The sequence below is a fragment of the Fringilla coelebs genome, assembly GCF_963513975.1.
Source record: "Fringilla coelebs genome assembly, chromosome: 30".
Taxonomy (NCBI): domain Eukaryota; kingdom Metazoa; phylum Chordata; class Aves; order Passeriformes; family Fringillidae; genus Fringilla; species Fringilla coelebs.
Genome location: NC_140056.1, coordinates 93,921 through 114,092, shown reverse-complemented (window position 1 = coordinate 114,092; position 20,172 = coordinate 93,921). Strand labels below are relative to the sequence as shown.

At 56.8% G+C, this 20,172-nt stretch overlaps 2 protein-coding genes across 2 annotated transcripts in view; one reads left to right on the top strand and one right to left on the bottom strand.

The window, feature by feature from the left end:
* The first annotated feature begins 3,750 nt into the window (after positions 1-3,750).
* TMEM106C (transmembrane protein 106C) lies at positions 3,751-6,784 on the top strand. Its single transcript, XM_084223591.1, has 8 exons — positions 3,751-3,822; positions 4,383-4,615; positions 5,040-5,103; positions 5,443-5,602; positions 5,684-5,824; positions 5,943-5,992; positions 6,236-6,289; positions 6,565-6,784. Exons 2-8 carry the CDS (start codon positions 4,432-4,434, stop codon positions 6,674-6,676), a joined length of 765 nt encoding a protein of 254 aa, XP_084079717.1. The 5' UTR covers positions 3,751-3,822; positions 4,383-4,431; the 3' UTR covers positions 6,677-6,784.
* Positions 6,785-9,607: 2,823 nt separating this feature from the next.
* The window catches only part of COL2A1 (collagen type II alpha 1 chain), a gene marked incomplete at both ends in the record, with an annotated part of 39,556 nt that continues 28,991 nt past the window's right edge, over positions 9,608-20,172 (bottom strand). Inside the window, 16 exons of the mRNA XM_084223467.1 lie at positions 9,608-9,754; positions 12,486-12,746; positions 14,452-14,639; positions 15,083-15,371; positions 15,889-15,978; positions 16,095-16,148; positions 16,594-16,701; positions 16,823-16,876; positions 17,365-17,472; positions 17,573-17,626; positions 17,787-17,894; positions 18,420-18,527; positions 18,629-18,790; positions 19,497-19,550; positions 19,640-19,693; positions 19,804-19,911. Coding sequence (XP_084079593.1) covers positions 9,608-9,754; positions 12,486-12,746; positions 14,452-14,639; positions 15,083-15,371; positions 15,889-15,978; positions 16,095-16,148; positions 16,594-16,701; positions 16,823-16,876; positions 17,365-17,472; positions 17,573-17,626; positions 17,787-17,894; positions 18,420-18,527; positions 18,629-18,790; positions 19,497-19,550; positions 19,640-19,693; positions 19,804-19,911 — 1,947 coding nt within the window. The remainder of the gene's footprint in view (positions 9,755-12,485; positions 12,747-14,451; positions 14,640-15,082; positions 15,372-15,888; positions 15,979-16,094; positions 16,149-16,593; positions 16,702-16,822; positions 16,877-17,364; positions 17,473-17,572; positions 17,627-17,786; positions 17,895-18,419; positions 18,528-18,628; positions 18,791-19,496; positions 19,551-19,639; positions 19,694-19,803; positions 19,912-20,172) is intronic.

The window sequence follows — 20,172 nt, the reverse complement described above, 5'->3', positions numbered from 1 at the left end:
TAGAAGGACAGAGATGGGCGCGGTCACGGCGAAGGGGGCGTGGCGTTACACGTGGCCCCCGGTAGCGCGGGAGCTTCCCCGGAGGGTCCCGAGACCGCTGACCACCCGCTGACCACCCGGTGTCCACCCGCTGTCTACTCGGCTTCCCGCTGACCACCCGGTGCCCCCCGGACCCCACTGACCACCCGGTGCCCCCCGGACCCCACTGACCACCCGGTGCCCCCGCACCCCACTGACCACAAGGTGCCCTCCGGACCCCGCTGACCACCCGGTGCCCACCCGGCCTCTGCTGCCCACCCCGTGCCCGCTGCCCGCCCTGTCCTTGCTGCCCACCCGACCCCTCTCCCGCGCCCGGGAGCGCCCAGCTGGGTCAGGACACTCTTGGGGTGCCCCGGGGGCTGCCCCCCTTCCCGCGAGCCCGGTGAGCTCGGGCAGCCGACCCCGCTCCCCGCGAGTGCCCGGGGCTGTACCGGGACAGAATAAATGCCACCAGCGCCAGAGTGCCACCCCCAGCGCTCCCGGCTCCCGCTGCTCCCGCTGCTCCCGCTGCTCCCGCTGTCCCCACAGCCCCCGAGGCTGATCCGAGCCTGGGGACCCGCGGATTTGGCTGCTCCTGAAGGATCTGAGAGTGTTTGGGACAGAGCAAGAACCGACCTTGACCATCCCAAATCCTCTTATTGGTGACTTGGGATGTTGGATTTTGGGCAGAGCCAGCTCAGCCCAACCCAAAGATGCTCCAATGCTGCACCCCCAGTCTGAAAAATCGGGATATTCGGCAATTTTCCCCTTTCTATCCTCAAAACCCCACCCGGGGTGCAGCCACCCGCAGCGAGAGGAGCTCCCGGAGAAGCCCCGCGGCTGCTCCTGGGTTTAGCGGGTGTCCCCTAAACCCAAAATCCTTCACCGGGTGTCCCCTAAACCCAAAATCCCGGGAGCAAACGAGCCCCCGGCGCAGCAGAGCCCCCGCAGCCGCGGGCACCGGGTTCAGCCGCCGCGGTTTGCGTGGGGAAAACGCTTCGAAATCGCCTTTAAATTGATTTAATGAGGCCGAGGAGGAGAAAACAACGTCTGGGAAGAAATGGGAGCTCATCAGAGGCAATTTCGTGGCGCGGAAGGATTCCGGGAGGGCGGGGGGTGGTGGGAGCTGCTCATCTCCATCCCGGTGCTTTTGGGATGGCAAAAAAAATGTCCCAAAATCCCCCGAGGTTTTTCCCCATCGGCACCGCCACGCACCAGACAAATTTTTACCTTTTTCCCAGCGGGAATTTGTGCCCCCTCCCGAGCTCTGGGGAAGGTTTGCGGCCGAGGAGGGTTTGAATTCCCTCCCTCTCTCCTGATTCCTTGCTGATTTCTGCCCTCGATCCCCCCGGCACGAGGGGTTCGGGGCCCGATCCCGGCTCTGCTCCGCATCCCCGGGCCAGCCGGCACGGGCAGGATTCGGGAGGATTTCATTCCTGCACGGAATTTCATTCCTGCCTGCAAATCCCAAGAGCTGCGAGCGGGAGCCGCGGTTTTTGTGCTGCTCCAGCCTGGAAAAAGGGATCGGCGGGGCTGGGAGAGGAGGAGGAGGAGGATGGCCCGGGGATGCGGAGCGGCAGGAATTGGGATCCTCAGATTTTCATGGAATGGTTTGGGCTTGGAAGGGATCGAATTGTCCCTGCACGGGGCTTGGGAGGGCGGCAGGTGCGGCACCAACGGGGCTGGATGAGCTCCAAGGACCCTCCCAAAAAAATCCTGCCATTCCACGATGCCGTTCCAGGGCTCAGAAATCCCCGAGGGACGCACGGAAAAGAGGAGGGAAGCCCCAATCCGATGTTTCCCCGGCCTTGGAGCAGCGCTCCGTCATCCCGGAGGATGGGGCCGGGCTCGCCCCATCCCGGGAGAGCGGAGATTTCCCGGGAAGCGCTCCCACGGTCCCACCCGCTGGCTGGAAAAGGGGAATTTTCCCCCTTCCGCCCATTCCCGCTGGGTCTGGGGGCAGAAAAAAATTGGTAAAAAATCCGGAATCCAGCCCAGGACGCGGCAGGAGGCTGCGGGGGGAATTTTCGGTTCTTTCCCTACTCTGGGAATTCTCTGCGCATCTCAAGGGTCTGGCAGGGATTTCTCCTTTCCCAACCCCTCTCCCTTCTCCTTTTCCAGCCCCCGGGACGGCGCGGGAAGGGAGGGAGGAAGGGAGGGAGGAAGGGAGGAAGGAACGGAGGAAGGAAGGAAGGGAGGAAGGAGAGCCGGGAATTTCTCCCCCTGCCTGAAATTTCGCTCCTGGGAAGGAGAGAAGAAATGATCCATAAAATTTCCATGGGACACGGACAGGCCGGGCAGGCGGCGCCTCTGGAGCTCGCAAAATATTTTCATTTTGCCGTGGATTTTATTTTTGTAGTTTGGGCGATTGGGAGAGGGAGGGATTTCGTTTCCCATCCGGTTTTCCCTCCGGTGTGATGGGAAAAAGTCCCGGGAGCTGTCGGGGCTGGGGGGCAGGTGGGAGGGAATGGCCGGGGGGCGTTTTCCCCAGAAACTGAGGGGTTGGACCGGGACAGGGGGCTCGGACCGCCCCATACCGGGACAAGGGAGCTCACACCGCTCCGTGCCGGGACAGGGGGGCTCGGACTGCTCGGTGCCGGGACAGGGGGGCTCGGACCGCTCGGTGCCGGGATGGGGGGCTCGCACCGCTCCGTGCCGGGACAGGGGGCCTCGCACCCCTCGGGACAGCTCCGTACCGGGACAGGGGAGCTCGGACCGCTCCGTGCCGGGATGGGGGGCTCGGACCGCTCCGTACCGGGACAGGGGGGCTCGGACCGCTCGGGACCGCTCCGTACCGGGACAGGGGGGCTCGCACCGCTCCGTACCGGGACAGGGGGGCTCGCACCGCTCCGTACCGGGACAGGGGGGCTCGCACCGCTCGGTGCTGGGACAGGGGGGCTCGCACCGCTCGGGATCGCTCCGTACCGGGACAGGGGGGCTCGCACCGCTCGGGATCGCTCCGTACCGGGACAGGGGAGCTCGGACCGCTCGGTGCCGGGACAGGGGGGCTCGCACCGCTCCGTACCGGGACAGGGGGGCTCGCACCGCTCCGTACCGGGACAGGGGGGCTCGGACCGCTCGGGACCGCTCCGTACCGGGACAGGGGGGCTCGCACCGCTCGGTGCCGGGACAGGGGGGCTCGCACCGCTCGGGATCGCTCCGTACCGGGACAGGGGAGCTCGCACCGCTCGGGACCGCTCGGTGCCGGTGCGGGGCCGTTCCGTGCTGGGAGCAGGGCTCTCCCACTGGTGCGGCCCCAGTCTGTACTGGTGTGGCGGGGCTCATACTGGGACAGGGATCCCCAAACTGGGGCTCGCGAGCTCCATACAGCTCCCAGCCCCACCCCTCCCGTCCCTGCGCATGCGCGCTCCGGACGGCACGCCCACGCTGCGCGCGCGCGCGATTTACGTCACGCTCCGCCCCGCCCCGCCCTGCCACGCCCAACCGGAACCACGCGTTGCTTCTGCGCGTGCGCGGCTCCGACCACGCCCAACACATGCAAATGAAAGGTGTGGTCACTGACCCCACCCCTGATAATTGGCGCGTGCGCTTTGGGTGAAACGACAGGGGTGTGGCTCTCTAAGCCCCGCCCGTCCCTCGTGACGTATGCAGAATCGGACGGGCGTGGTTTGGGTAACCCCGCCCGCCTCACGTGACGAGAGACGGGCGTGGCCCTAGGGAGTCTCCGCCCACCTCCGGCTCGCGCGGTTGCCACAGCGACGGCGGCTGCGCGCGGGGACGGGGGCGGGGCTGCGGCGGCGGCGGGAGAGGGGCGCCCCCTGGCGGAGAGCGCTGAGGGAAGGGGTCTGTGAGGGGCGCGCCTGGACAGGGGGGGCTCTGAGCGAGGGGGGCTCCGAGGGTGGGAGAGTGTGCAGGGGGAGTTCCTGAGGGAGGGGGGCTCTGAGGGTGAGGGTCTCTGAGGGTGGGAGTCTGTGCAGGGGCAGTTCCTGAGGGAGGGGGGTCTCTGAGGGTGGGGGGCTCTGAGGGTGGGGGTCTGTGCAGGGGCAGTCCCCGAGGGCGGGGGTCTCTGACAGAAGGGTCTTCAGAGGGTGGTTCTTGAGTGAGGGGCACCTCGAGGATGGGGAACTCTGTTCGGTGGGGCTCCATAGCGGGGCCTGTTCCTCTCGGGGGTCTCCGGGCTGTTCCCGAGGGGACGCGGACGAGCCCCGGGGCTGTGTCTGGGTCTGGGGGCCGCCTCAGAGGAGGAGGGGGTCCCTGGGGCACGCTGGCTTTTGGCTGGCTGGAGATGCACTCCCTTTCTCCAAGGAAGACCCTTGTGGTGGACGGGGGCGCTTTGTGGCGGCTGTGGGGCCCCTTGGAGCGGCACCGTAGCTTAGAAATGGCTTTAAAACCCCTTTGAACAGCCCGGAGCTGCTCCTGCCCCTCTCCCAGGCCGTCCCCACCATCGCCGCCATGGGCTCCGTGCCTTCCCCGGCCGCCCCGAGCCGCAGCCAGGCCGAGGAGGAGGAGGAGGATGAGGAGGCCTCGGTCAGCCAGGAGCCCCTGCAGGACGCGGCCAAGATTCCCTACATGGAGTTCACGGGCCAGGACAGCGTCACCTGCCCCACCTGCCAAGGCAGCGGCTGCATCCCCACAGGTGGGGCTGCTCCTCAACTCCCCAGCTCTAAACAGCGCAGAAAAGGGTCCTTTTCTAATGTGCTATCCCCATAAAAGGTCACTTTTTAATGTGTTATCCCCATAAAGAGTCAATTTTAATGTGTTATCCCCGTAAAAGGTACCTTTTTAATGTGTTATTCCCATAAAAGATCACTTTTTAATGTGTTATCCCCATAAAAGATCACTTTTTTAATGTTATTCCCACAAATGGTCACTTTTAAATGTGTTATCCCCATAAAGAGTCACTTTAAATCTGTTATCCCCATAAAGCGTCACTTTTTAATGTTATTCCCATAAAAGATCACTTTTTTAGTGTTTTATTCCCATAAAAAAATCACTTTTTTAGTGTGTTATCCCCATAAAAAGTCCCTTTTTTAATGTGTTATTTCCATTTTGCTCCCCAGAGCAGGTGAACGAGTTGGTGGCTCTGATCCCCTACAGCGACCAACGGCTCCGTCCTCAGAGAACGTAAGGGAGGAGCTCTTTTATCCCTTTACGGGTTGTTTTCACCCCAAAAAATAGGATTTAAATTGTGATTTTAAATATTTCTACCGTGGGCACCGCAATCCCACTCCCACCTTCCATCCCCTCACTGGAGTTTTGGTAGCAACTGCAAAAAGACCCCAAAAAACTGATTTAATGGATCATTTCCCAACCCCAAAAGTGCAAATTTGGAGCCATTTTAAACTCTTGGGTTCCTCTTCCAAGGAAACCAAACAAAGGCTGGGGGTTTTTAGGATCCGAATCTTGCAGAGGAGGTGAAAATTTAATTTTTTGGGGTTTTTTTGGTTTTTTTTTGTCCCCAAGGAAACTCTACGTGCTGCTCTCGGTGCTGCTCTGCCTGCTGCTCTCCGGCCTGGGCGTTTTCTTCCTGTTCCCCCACTCGGTGCTGGTGAACGACGACGGCATCAAAGTGGTCCAGGTGTGGTTTGACAGGAAAAACTCAGCCGTCCTCTTGGCCATCACGGTAAATTTTCCACAAATTCGTGCGAACAAACCCCCAGGGGAAGCACCCAGCGAGCTCAGGGTTGGTTTTGATCCCCTCCAGGCCACGCTGAGGATCAGGAATTCCAACTTTTACTCGGTGGCGGTGAGCAGCCTGAGCAGCCAGGTGCAGTACATGAACACCGTGGTGGGCAGGCAGCAGCTCACCAACGTCTCCAGCATCCAACCCCTGAGGGACAAACTGGTACAAACTGGGAATCCTGGCAGCTCAGCTCTCCTCCTGCTTTCAGGGCTGCTTTTACTCCCTCAGGAATGATGAGGCTGCACTGAAATGGGATTTTTTTTTTCCTGCTCTGTTGCAGGTGAATTTCACCGTGAAGGCAGAGCTGGGTGGATCCCTGTCCTACGTGTAGTAAGGATTTACTGCTCCCTTCTGGGGAGGGACAGGGGGTGGAGCTGCTTTGATTAAAATTTGGGAAATTAATTGGAAATCACTCGCTTTTTCTGCTCAATTCCTTCGCCAGGAATTTTCTCAAGGTGCTGTGAGATGGTTTTGTTAACACCAAAGTGGAAAATACCAGCAGGAGCTGCTAAAAAAACCCCCAAATTCCTCAAGTTTCTCACTTGCTGACCAATTTCCTTGATCTATTTCCAGTTTTTTCTGCACTTTGCCCAAGGTGAAGGTCCACAACATCGTGATCCTCATGAGGTGGGTGCCTCTCCTGCTCTGGCTTCTTGGAGCTCTTTTCCCACATTTTTGTGGTTCCTGAATCCCAAGGGAATTCCAGCCACGGCTTTGGGCCCCAGGGAGAAAATCCTGCTTGGATTTTTCCCCAGATCCGCCTCAGGGCCAGGTTCTAATCCAGCCCAGGGTGCAAATCCTCACCTTGTCACCAAAACCCGCAGGAATTTGGGGTTATTTTTGTTTTTCTTGAGGAAAAGAGGACTCTGTGCTGACTCTGCCTTGTCCCTTTGCCCTGCCAGGACCTCGGTGAAGCTCTCCTACATCGGCCACAGCGCCCAGAGCACCCTGGAGACCTTCCACTACCTGGACTGCAGCTCCAACTCCACGGCCCCGGCCCCGGGGGCGCCCTGAGGACACCGAGGGCCGGCGCAGGGACCGTGAGTGGCCCCGCGGGGACAAACCCGGCAGCTCCTGCCGGGGCTGCTCCTTCCCCTCCTTCCTGCCGAGGAATCTGGAACTGTCCCCTCCTGAGTTAGGGGCTGAAATCCCGGAGCTTTGCACCTGTTCTGGGTGTTTTGGGGTGGATGGGTTTGATTTTTGAGAGTAAATTTTCAGGGGAAATGAGTTTGTTTTCCTGCTCGGCGGTGGCAGCACCTCAGGACCCCCAAAAAGGGGCAGTTCCCACCCAGAATGAGCCTCTGTTACACCCTGGAAGGAGGCAGAGGAACACAAACCTTTGGAATTAAATTCTCCCTCGTTTTTCCCGACCCCTTTGGCATCCAGAGCCTCTTCCCTGGGGTTTGAAATCCGGGAATTTGCTGCTTTTTGTGCTCCACTTCCCAAAGCAGCAGGGATTGGAGGGGGTTCTGTGGGAGGCCGGGATTCCAAGGCCTCCCTGCCGGGAGCTGCACATTCCTGCCAGCTCGGCCCCCGCAGCCCTTTGGCATTTTGCCCCTTTTTGGGGAGGTTTTTTTCTGGAATTTCAGCCCTGGTTTCCCGTGGGATTCGGGAGCCAGACGCTGCTACATGTGAGGGGATCCTTCCTCTGTGGGAAAATAACGATTTTTGGGTGACAGTGGCACAAAATCCACACTTGGCAGGAGATTCCTGCCCCTGCAGCCTCTGTAGGGCTGAATTCTTCAATAAACCTGATCTGGATCTTTCCATCTGCTGTCCTTTATTTATTTATTTATTTTTAAAAGAAAAACTCTGGATTTTTCCTAAATCCAGTGCTCTGCTGAGATTTTTTTTGCCCCAAAATTCCTGTTTTGCTGATGGATTTCCACAAAATCCCAGAATGGGTTGGGGGGGATGCTCAAACTCATCCCCAGGGAGGGGGAATCCTCTGGGATTCGCTGCCTGCACAGGGAGGAATTCCTCCCCAAAATCCCACCCAAACCTCCAGATCCCACTGGGAAGCCACTCCCCATGTCCTGTCCGTCTGTCCTTTATCCCAAATCTGTCCCCAGCTCTCCTGAAAGGCCCTTCCCTTCTCCAGGCTGAAAAATCCCATTTTTCCCAGCCCTTCCCAGGATTTTTTGGGAATAAATGAGGAGGGAAAACCTCGACCAGGGTCCCATTCCCGGCTGGGAATCCCAATCCCAACCTCCTTCCCTGCTGACCAATTCCCACTGAATTTTCCTTCTTTTTTTAAGGAAAAGGAAGAAATCCCAAACTTGGCTTTTCCTCCATTTTCTTCCCCTCCTGCCTGGGTTTAATCCTGATTTTTTTTTTCTTTTTCTCTTTTTTTTCTGGGGGTCTCCCCACATCCCCTTCCCCCCTCTTTCCCCCCCACCCCCTCTAAGTATCCTGAAGGTTTTTTTGGGGGGGCTGCCCCCCGAATTTGCTGCTTGGCTGCACCAGGAGGGGAAAGATTTGACCCCAAGCCCATTAGGAGAGCATCTCCAAGGGCACTTTTGGGTGGAAAATCCTCTTTAATCCCCCAATCCTCCTTAATGAATTTCCCCTGCCAATGTTTTTCTGCTTGGCCACGACTGGGCAGCTGCTGCACTTGGAAGCTGGGAGGGGTTTAAAACTCAAATTCTGCCTCAAAATGGCTTTTTAAAAAAATCTTTTTCGAGTTATAATTTCTCCATCCACAGAGGGAAATTTTTTGGTAATTTTTTGCCATCCAAAGAGGCAAAAAGAGGAAGTTTTGACCCAAAAGAATTGGGGTGAAACTCAGGAATTCCTCACTCGGGAGCTGCCTGGAGAGATCTGAGCAGCTTTGGGGCTCTTCGGGGTCACTGAGCTGATTTTTGTCAAGATCATTAAAAAAATAAAAAAATAAAATCCCATTTCTGAGCTTTTTGTAATGAACAGCCTGGTGAGGAGGGGAATTTCCATTTTTTGTGGCACAGCGAGAGTGGAGTCTCCTACTTCCAGTGCTGCAAAACAGCCCCAAAATTGAGGTTTTTTTCATGTAAAAAACAGGATAAAATTTGTGGGGAGGAGGGCACAGCCCCCCCTTGTCCCAGTCTTAATTATGGGACAAAAATTCCACAATTAATTCAAATTTTTCCCTTTTTTTTTTTTTTGGTTGGGCTTTTTTGGGGAGGATTTTGCCCCCCACCCTTCCCCCTTAGTCTGAAGTATCCCAACCCCAAAAATTTGCAGTTTTAACCCAAAATGAGGATTTATTTTCCCAAGCTAAAGAACTTTATAGCTGTTGAACTGGGGAGGAAATATTTGAATTACTACAAACACACCCCAAAAAAAAAAAAAAAGACACGACTCAAATTTTACTTTTGACCAAAAGTTTTTTTTTTAGCTTTTTTTTTTCATTTTATACCAACAGATGTTAAAAAATACAGACTTGTTTTACAAGAATAGCACCATTTTTTGATTTTTTTTTTGTGTCTTTTAAAACTCATATTATACATGAACACTCTTGCTGGGAAGGGGGAAAATGGGAAAATTTGGGGTGAGGAGGGGATTTTTGATACCTGGATGGGTGAAATCCCATATTTTAAATTTTTTTTTCAGGGAAAAAGGGATCACTGCCATTCCCACCTCCACCTGACCTCAAAAACAGGTCTTCCAGGAAGAGAATAAATAAATATTAACGGGTTTTTCTTCGATTCTGGTGTTGGGATGAGGTGGTTGCTCCCTGATTCGGGGTGAGCCCTTTCAGTGCAGAACTTCTCAGCTCCTTTTTTGGGGTGAATCCCATTTTTTACTTTTTTTTTTTTTTTAATTAATTAATCAGGCTGGGAGTTTAAAAAAAAAAAAAAACAACAAAAAAACCAAACAAACCAAAACCACGACAACAAAAAAACCCCAAAACGACCACACCATAAAAAATCCAAAAAATAATCCAAAAATCCTTTTTTCTGTTGTTTTTTACAAGAAGCAGACGGGGCCGAGGTCCACCCCAAACTCCTGCTCGGGTCCCCCAATGTCCAAAGGTGCAATGTCCACGATGGGCAGGCGCGAGGTCTTCTGCGAGCGGTACTCGATCACCGTCCTGCCCCACTTGCCCGTGTGTTTCTGGGGGAAAAACGGCCAAAAACGGGGTCACTGCGCCTGTCCCAGCCCGGCCAAACCCCCCAAATCCCGGCTGGAAGCCAAATGTGTCGTCAGGCACAGAGGGGCCCCGCTCCTCGGGGGGTTTGTAAGGGAAAAATGGGGGGAAAGGGGGTTATTTAATCTTCCAGGACCTTCCCAATCTCAGTTTGAGCCCAGATTTATCAATAGGATCAGAAAATGGGGTTATTTAATCTTCCAGGACCTTCCCAATCCCAGTTTGAGCCCAAATTTATCAGAAAATGGGGTTATTTAATCTTCCAGGACCTTCCCAATCTCAGTTTGAGCCCAGATTTATGGGGAAAATGGGGTTATTTAATCTTCCAGGACCTTCCCAATCTCAGTTTGAGCCCAAATTCATCATTCCAATCTCAATTTAAATGCAAATTTATCATTAGCATTGGAAAAATGGGGTTATTTAATCTTGCAGGACCTTCCCAATCTCAGTTTGAGGCCATTAGCATCGGAAAAATGGGGTTATTTAATCTTCCAGGACCTTCCCAATCTCAGTTTGAGCCCAAATTTATGGGAAAAATGGGGTTATTTAATCTTCCAGGACCTTCCCAATCTAAGTTTGAGCCCAAATTTATGGGAAAAATGGGGTTATTTAATCTTCCAGGACCTTCCCAATCCCAGTTTGAGCCCAGATTTATCAATAGGATCAGAAAATGGGGTTATTTAATCTTCCAGGACCTTCCCAATCTCAGTTAGAGCCCAAGTTTATGGGAAAAATGGGGTTATTTAATCTTCTAGGACCTTCCCAATTTCAGTTTGAGCCCAGATTTATCAGAAAATGGGGTTATTTAATCTTCCAGGACCTTCCCAGTCCCAGTTTGAGCCCAGATTTATCAGAAAATGGGGTTATTTAATCTTCCAGGACCTTCCCAGTCCCAGTTTGAGCCCAGATTTATCAGAAAACGGGGTTATTTAATCTTCCAGGACCTTCCCAGTCCCAGTTTGAGCCCAGATTTATCAGAAAATGGGGTTAGTTAATCTTCCAGGACCTTCCCAATCTCAGTTTGAGCCCAAATTTATGGGAAAAATGGGGTTATTTAATCTTCCAGGACCTTCCCAATCTCAGTTTGAGCCCAAATTTATGGGAAAAATGGGGTTAGTTAATCTTCTAGGACCTTCCCAATCTCAGTTGGAGCCCAAATTTATCAGAAAATGGGGTTAGTTAATCTTCCAGGACCTTCCCAATCTCAGTTTGAGCCCAGATTTATCAGAAAATGGGGTTAGTTAATCTTCCAGGACCTTCCCAGTCCCAGTTTGAGCCCAGATTTATCAGAAAATGGGGTTATTTAATCTTCCAGGACCTTCCCAATCTCAGTTGGAGCCCAGATTTATCAGAAAATGGGGTTATTTAATCTTCTAGGACCTTCCCAATCTCAGTTTGAGCCCAAATTTATCAGAAAATGGGGTTAGTTAATCTTCCAGGACCTTCCCAATCCCAGTTTGAGCCCAGATTTATCAGAAAATGGGGTTATTTAATCTTCCAGGACCTTCCCAGTCCCAGTTTGAGCCCAGATTTTCACAGAATTGTTTTTATTCCGTGACCAATCCCAGCAGCTGCCGGGGCTCTGGCAGAGCTCAGAGGTTTTTAATTAATATCTCGTTAAGGCTGCCGGAAGTCCTTCCTCTAATCTGTGGTACTGCTTGGTAGAGCATGATGTGATATAATGTGATGTGATATATGATGTGATATAATGTGATATTATGTGATATATGATGTGATATGACGTGATATGATGTGATGTGATATATGATGTGATATGATGTGATATGATGTGATATAATGTGATATGATATAATGTAATGTAATATAAGATAATATAATTAATGTATTTGATATTATATAATGTAATAGAATATATTTTATATAATATGATAAGGTAATATGATATATAATGTAATAGAATATATTTATATAATATAATAATAGATATTATTATATATGATATAATGTGATATAATGTAACATAATATATGTGATATGTTATTATATAATGTAATATAATATATTTGATATAATGTAATGTAATATAATAATATATATTATCATATATTTGACATGATGTAATGTAAAATAATATAGTGTAATAATATATATTATAGTATATTTGATATGATATGATATATGATATGATATGATGTAATGTAATGTAATGTAATGTAATGTAATGTAATGCAATGCAATGCAATGCAATGCAATGCAATGTAATGTAATGTAATGTAATGTAATGTAATGTAATGTAATGTAATGTAATATATAATGACATAAAATGACAAACGAGCCCTCTAAGCACACGGAGTCACGTCACCCAATCCTTCCTCCATCCCGGGCCACCATCAAACCCCCCAGGCCCCAATTTCCCCTCTCTCTCTCTCCCCCACACCCTAATTTCCCCCCTCTCTCTCTCCCCAACACCCCAATTCCCTCTCTCCCCCCACACCCCAATCTCTCCCCCACACCCCAATCTCTCTCTCCCCCACCCCCCAATCTCTCTCTCCCCCACACCCCAATCTCTCCCCCACCCCAATCTCCCCCCCCACACCCCAATCTCTCTCCCCCACCCCCCAATTTCTCTCTGCCCCCACCCCAATCTCTCTCCCCCACCCCAATTTCTCTCCCCCACCCCAATTTCTCTCCCCCACCCCAATTTCTCTCCCCCATACCCCAATTTCTCTCCCCCACCCCAATCCCGCAGCGCACCGTGCAGCCGTCCTCCAGCACGCTGTAGGTGAAGCGGCCGCTGCCCTCGGCGCGGATCTCCACGTCGTTGGAGCCCTGCAGGAGCAGCGCCTTGCTCAGGCTGCCCGAGCCGTGCTCCAGGTAGGCCACGCTGTTGCGGCAGTGGTAGGTGAGGTTCTGCGAGCCCTCGGAGGACAGCAGCCGCAGGAAGGTCAGCTGCACGTTGGCCGCGCTGGGCGCCAGCTCCTCAGCGCCGTAGCTGAACTGCGGGGACAGGCAGGGGCTCAGGGGGCTGCTCGGGGGGATTGGGGCTTTTTGGGGGGATTTCTGGGCTTCTCTGGGGGGTTTGGGGCTGCTTTTGGGGATTTGGGGCTTCTTTTGGGGAGATTTCCAGGCTTCTCTGGGGGGTTTGGGGCTGCTTTTGGGGGTTTGGAGCTTCTTTGGGGGTTTGGGGCTTCTTTTGGGGGGATTTCCAGGCTCCTCTGGGGGGTTTGGGGCTTCTTTTGGGGGTTTGGGGCTTCTTTTGGGGATTTGGGGCTTCTTTTGGGGAGATTTCCAGGCTTCTTTGGGGGGTTTGGAGCTTCTTTGGGGGTTTGGGGCTTCTTTTGGGGGATTTCCAGGCTCCTCTGGGGGGTTTGGGGCTTCTTTTGGGGGTTTGGGGCTTCTTGGGGGGGGATTTCCAAGCTCCTCTGGGGGGTTTGAGCCTTTTTGGGGTGATTTCCAGGCTTCTTTGGGGGTTTGGGGCTTCTTTCAGGGGGATTTCCAAAAGAAGCCCCAAGCCCCAAACTCTGGGGGGTTTGGGGCTTCTTTCGGGGGATTTCCAAGGTTTGCTCTCCCAGACCTGGAAACTGCCACGGGCTGATGGCAAGATTTCCATGCAAGTCTCTGAATCAACAGGTTCTGGTGCAAAACCCATCGGTTTCAGCCCAAAGATGGACCCTGCTCTGTAAAATCCCTAAATCCACCAATATCTGATCCAGTTTCACCTCAAGGAAGGACATCACTCCAAGATTTCCATAAAATCCCTAAATCCACCAACATCTGATCCAGTTTCACCTAAAAGATTTCATTCCAAGTTTTCCATAAAATCCCTAAATCCACCAATATCTGATCCAGTTTCACCTCAAGGAAGGACATCACTCCAAGTTTTTCATAAAATCTCTAAATCCACCAATATCTGACCCAAACCCCATCAATTTCACCTCAAGGAAGAACATCACTCCAAGATTTCCATAAAATCCTCTGGATCAACCAGTTCTGATCCAAACACCACCTATTTCACCCTGAGGAGGGACACCAACTCCAAACTGTCAGTAAAATCAGTGAATTCACCATTTCTGATCCAACAACCACCAAAAATCCCACCTGCAGGAGGGACATCAGCTCCAAGATTCCCTCAAATCACCAATATCTGATAGAACAACCAAGATTTCCACAAATATCTGACAGAACCACCCAAAATTCCACCCCCAGGAAGGAGATGAGCTCCAAGATTTCCATCTAATCCTGAAATCACCCAATATCTGATGGAACCACCCAAAATCCCACCCCCAGCATGGACATCATCCAAGCTTTCCATAAATATCTGACAGAACCACCCAAAAATTCATCTCCAGCATGGATATCAGCTCCAAGATTTCCATATCATCCTGAAATCACCCAATATCTGACAGAACCACCCAAAATTCCACCCCCAGGAAGGACATCAGCTCCAAGATTCCCTCAAATCTGACAGAACCACCCAAAATCCCACCTCCAGGAAGGAGATGAGCTCCAAGATTTCCATCTGATCTTCAAATCACCCAATATCTGATAGAACCACCCAAAATCCCACCTCCAGGAAGGACACCAGCTCCAAGACTCCCTCAAATCACCAATATCTGACGGAACCACCCAAAATCCGCCCCCAGCACGGACACCAGCCCCACCTGTCCCCTGGACCCCGCTCCCCGCCCGGCCGGGCGCGCACCTGGAAGCCGCCGTGGATGGTCTCGCCGAACCAGACGTGTTTCTTGTCCTTGGCCTTGCTGCTCCACCAGCTCTTGCGGGGGATGCTGCCGGGGCTGGGGTACACGCACGTCTCCCCCGTGGCCATGTTGCAGAAGACCTTGATGGCGTCCAGCGTGCAGCCCTGGTTGGGGTCGATCCAGTAATCGCCTGCGGACGGACGGACGGACGGCGTGGGGTCAGCGAGTGACCGCTCATGGTGGGGTCAGTGAGTGAGTGACCGCCCCAGGGGGTCAGTGAGTGAGTGACCACCCTGGTGGGGTCAGCCAGGGGAGCAGTGTGGGCCTGGGGGGCCGGGAGGGTGGTGGAGGGGACAAGGAGGGAGAGGGGGACACGGGGATGAAGACAGGGAGGGACAGGGATGGACAGAGGGATGGACAGAGGGATGGACGCAGGGATGGAAACGGGGATGGACACAGATGGACACAGGGACGGACACAGAGGGCAGAGGGATGGACACAGGGCTGGACACAGATGGACACGGACACAGGGATGGACACAGGGCTGGACACAGATGGACACGGACACAGGGACGGACACAGATGGACACAGGGACAGACGCAGGGACGGACACGGCCGGATCCCCCTCTCACCGCTCTTCCAGTCGGGGTGGCAGAGTTTGATGTCGCGGCAGGTCCTGGCCGGGTTCTTGCGGGAGCCCTCGGGGCTGCGGATGCTCTCGATCTGGTTGTTGAGGGCCTTGAGGGTGGCGTCCACCTCGGCGTCGTGCGGCCGCAGCCCCGGCGCCGCCTCGTCCGCCCGCATGTAGCGCCCGGGGTCGGGGCCCTTCTCGGGCTGCCCCAGCCCCGCGAACGCCGACATGTCGATGCCGGTGCCGGGGGGCCCGGGCGGGCCGGGCGGGCCGGGGTTCCCGGGGGGGCCCTGCGGGAGGAGGAGCGGTCACGGGGCGATGGGCCAGGGGGTGGATCCTGCTGCCTGCGGGATCCCTCTGATCCCTGCAGGATCCCTGTGATCCCACAGGATCCCTGTGATCCCTGCAGGATCCCTGTGATCCCTACAGGATCCCTCTGTCCCCCGCAGGATCCCTCTGTCCCCCGCAGGATCCCTCCTCTGCAGGATCGGTCCCCTCCTGGATCCCTCCCCTCCTGCATCCCCTCTGCCCTGCAGGATCTCTCTCTCTCACAGGATCTCTCCCTCTCACGGGATCCCTCCCCTCCCAGATCCCCTTTCCCCTCCCTGATCCCCTCTCTCCTCTCTCTTCTCTCCCCTCTCCCCTCCCGCATCCCTCTCCCCTCCTGGATCCCCTCTCCCCTGCAGGATCCCCCTCCTGGATCCCCTCCCCTCCCCTCCCCTCCCCTCCCCTCTCCCCTCTCCCCTCTCCCCTCTCCCCTCCCCTCCCCTCCCTCCCCTCCCCGCTCACCGCCGGCCCGGGCTCGCCGCTCCTCCCGCGGGGTCCGGGGGGCCCGATGGGCCCGGGCATGCCATTGGAGCCGTCCTTGCCCGAGGGGCCCACGGGGCCGGGGGGACCCTGGAAAACCCCAGAAGGGGCTCAGGGCACCGCAGGGATGGGGCGGCCACCCCGGGCACGGCCCCGCTCCGGGGGCGCCTCCTTTCCCCCTTTTCACCCCAAATTCCAGAACTTACCCTGGGCCCGGAGGGACCCGCGGGCCCGGCAGCGCCCTGGTCTCCAGAGGGGCCCTGGGAAGGACGGGAGGGTTTGGGATCCCCGGGAGATGGGGGGTGTGGGGTGTGGGATTTGGAGTGTGGGGTGTGGGATGTGAGATTTGGGGTGGGGGATATGGGATTTGGGGATGTGGGGTTTGGGGTGTGGGATGTGCGATTTGGAGTGTGGGATTTGGAGTGTAGGGTATGGGATTTGGGATATGGGATTTGGGGATGTGGGGTGTGGGATGTGGGGTGTGGGATGTGAGATTTGAGGTGTGGGATTTGGGATTTGAGGTGTGGGATGTGGGGTGCGGGGTTTGGGGATGTGAGATTTGGGGATGTGGGGTGTTGGGTGTGAGGTTTGGGATGTGGGATTTGAGGTGCAGGGTGAGGGATTTGGGGTGCAGGGTGTGGGATGTGGGGTGCAGGGTTTGGGGTGTGGGGTCTGGGGGCCGCGGCCCCACATCCCAGCACTTACGGGGGGCCCGGGCAGCCCCTGGAGGCCGGTGAAGCCCCGGTGCCCCTTCAGGCCGCGCTCTCCGGCCTCGCCCGCCTCGCCTTTGTCACCGCGCGGCCCCTGGGGACCCTGCGGGGGGCACGGGGGGGTCAGCGCTGGGGGCACCCCAAACCCGGGGGCCGGGCTGGGACCCCAGACCGGGATCCTTGGGATTCTTGGAATTGCCCAGCTCCGGGCAGGACTCACTCACCGGCATCCCCCGGGCGCCAGCGGGGCCGGAGGGACCCATGGGACCCTGAGCACCCTGCGGGGGAAAAGAGGGGTCAGAAACAGCGGGATGGGAGCTGGGATCTGGGATGTGGGGATGTGGGGTCTGGGATTTGGGATTTGGGGCTGTGGGACTGTGGGATTTGGGATTTGAGGCTGTGGGATTTGGGATGTGGGATCTGGGATTTGAGGCTGTGGGATTTGGGATGTGGGATCTGGGATTTGGGATGTAGGATTTGGGATTTGGGATGTGGGATGTGGGCTGTGGGATTTGGGCTGTAGGATTTGGTGCTCCCAGCTGCCCAGGGCCCTGCAGGCCTTCCCAGTTTCCTCTCCCCAGCTCATTCCCAGTCCCAGCTCCTGGAGCGCCGGGGCCGATCCCAAACCGGCTCCCGGGAATCCTCGGGAAGATGCTCGGAGCTGCTCCCGGCGCTGTTCCCAGCTGATTCCAGACAGCTCCATGGCCCGGATCTGGGACATTCCCGGTAATTCCCGTGTTCCCCCGTGCCCAGGTGTCCCGCTCACCGTCTCTCCCCGGTCTCCCTGTTTCCCAGTGGGTCCCACAGGGCCGGGAGCACCGGGAGCTCCGGGAGCGCCGGGAGCGCCCACGGGGCCGGTCTCGCCACGATCACCCTGGGAACAACAGGGAGTGGGCTCAGGAATTGCGGCCCTGGGACAGCAGAACCGGAATTCCCAGGAATCCCGGCCCTTGAGAAATCCGGGATGGGCTCACCTTCACTCCCGCCGCCCCATCCCTGCCCGGGGGTCCGTCAGCGCCGGGATTGCCCTGGGAAAAGAGGAGGAGTTCAGCTTTTGCCTTTGGGATGGGGGGGAAAACTCCTTTTTCCAGGTGAAATCCCAGTGTTGGGATTTTTGGGGATCCGCCTTAAGGCTGTCTCCACCCAGGGATCCATCCTGGATATTCCAGACACTCCCAAGTTTCTTACCTCCCTGCCGGGCTCTCCGGCCGGTCCTGTCAGCCCCGGGGGTCCCACGGGCCCGGGGGGTCCCCGGTCACCGGCAGATCCAGGTGCTCCCTGTTTTCCAGGCTCTCCCTAAAAACAAAAAACCAGGAAAACCCCGCTGTGAGTGGGGCTGAGGGCGGAAAATCAGCCGGGAATCAGGAGAGAGGGAGGGAATTCAAACCCTCCTCGGCCACAAACTCTCCCCAGCCCTCGGGGAGGGTGGGGGGGGCACAAATTCCCGCTGGGAAAAAGGTAAAAATTTATCTGGAAAATCTGTCACACCGGTCTGGTGCCAGTGGGGAAAAACCTCGGGAGATTCTGGGACATTTATATGGCATGGAAAGACAGAGCTGCGATCCCAAAAGCACCGGGATGGGGACGAGCAGCTCCCACCACCCCCCCGAAACCCTCCCGTGCCTCTGAAGAGCTCCCATTTCTTCCCAGACTTGGAGATTCTTTGGTGTTTTTGGGGGTGGTTTTTGGGTGTTTTTTTGGGTATTTTTTGAGTGCTTTTGGGGTGGTTTTGGGGTGGTTTTTTGGTGTTTTTGGGTGTTTTTGGGCGGTTTTGGGTGGTTTTTGGATGTTTTTGGGGTGTCTTGTTGGGGTTTTGCTCACCGAGGGTCCGGGCAGCCCCGGGAAGCCGCGCTCTCCGCGCTGCCCCGGCAGCCCCACGATGCCGCGCTGTCCTGCCAGCCCCTGGGGGCCGGGGGGTCCGTCCGGGCCCTGCGGGGACACAGAGGGAGGGGAGGGGACACGGGGGGGGGTCAGCGCCGCTCGGGGGGGGTGGCGGAGGGGCCGGGGAGGGGTCCCCAAATCCCAAATACCGCGGGGCCGTCCTCGCCGGGCTCGCCCTTCTCGCCGGGGGGGCCGGCGGGGCCCTGCAGCCCCGGGTCCCCCGCCCGGCCCGGCGGTCCCGCGTCGCCCCGGGCGCCCTTGGGGCCGTCCTTGCCCGCGGAGCCGGGGGGTCCGGGCGGGCCGGGGTTACCCTGGGGGGAGATGGGGGTTACAGGGAGCTGGGGGAGCCGTATCGCCCGTCCAGCCCCCATCCAGCCCTGGCGCTGCTGTGCTGGGAATGTCCCCTGGGCGGTGGCACCGTGGGGTGGCACCCGGGGGTGGCTTCGGTTCGGGGACACCGTGGGGAGCTGGGGGTCAGCGATCCTGGCTGATCCCGACTGTCCTGAGTGATCCCAGGGATCCTCCCCAGGGATCCTCCCGAGGGATCCTGACTGTCCCAAAATGAGCGGATCCCACACGATCCCGCTTTGTCCCAACTGACCTGGGCAACTCCAGTTTGCCCCCAGTGACCCCAGTCCCCCCCTAGTGACCCCAATTTCCCCCCAGTTCCCCCCCAGTCACCCCAGTCCCCTCCAGTGACCCCAGTTACCCCCCAGCTATCCCAGCTCCCCCCCAGCGACCCCAATTTCCCCCCAGTAACCCCAGTTGCCCCCAGTGACCCAAATTTCCCCCCCGGCACCCCATTTTCCCCCCAGTGACCCCAGTTCCCCCCAGTGAACCCAGTTTGCCCCCAGTTCTCCCCCACTGACCCCAGTTCCCCCCAGCGACCCCAATTTCCCCCCAGTGACCCCAGTTCCTCCCAGTTCCCCCCAGTGACCCCAGTTCCCCCCAGCGATCCCAGTTCGCCCCCCAGTGACCCCAATTTCCCCCCAGTTCCCCCCCAGTCCCCCCACTCACGTTGGGGCCGGGGGGTCCGACGCGTCCGGCGGCTCCTGGGAATCCGGTGGCTCCCTGGGGACGGCGGCCAGGGGGGGTCAGACCCCGCTCCTCCCCCTCCCCCTCCCCTCCTCCCCTCCCCTGCCCTCCCCTCCCCCACTCACCGGGGGTCCCTGAGCGCCGCGGGCTCCTTTGGGACCGGTGACACCTGTGGGACCCTGGAAGAGGCAGAAAATCCCGTCAGGACGCTCAGGGGGGCTCCCGGGGGTCCCATGGGGAGGGGGTCCCCGAGGGCTCGGCCCAGCTCGGGGGTCCGGGCTGGGCTCACCTGCGGCCCGGGAGCCCCGGAGGGACCCTGCGGGCCGGGGGCTCCGGCGTCGCCCTTCTGGCCCGGCTCGCCCTGCTCGCCCTTGGCTCCGGGCTGGCCATCGGCGCCCTGTGGGGACACAGCGTCAGCAGGGACACACGGACACGGGGACACGGGGACATGGGGACACTGGGACACACTGTCAGCAGGGACACGGGGACACGGGGACACTGGGATGGACTGGGGACACTGGGACACACTGTCAGCAGGGACACGGGGACACGGGGACATGGGGACATGGGGACACTGGGACACACTGTCAGCAGGGACACGGGGACACGGGGACATGGGGACATGGGGACACTGGGACACACTGTCAGCAGGGACACG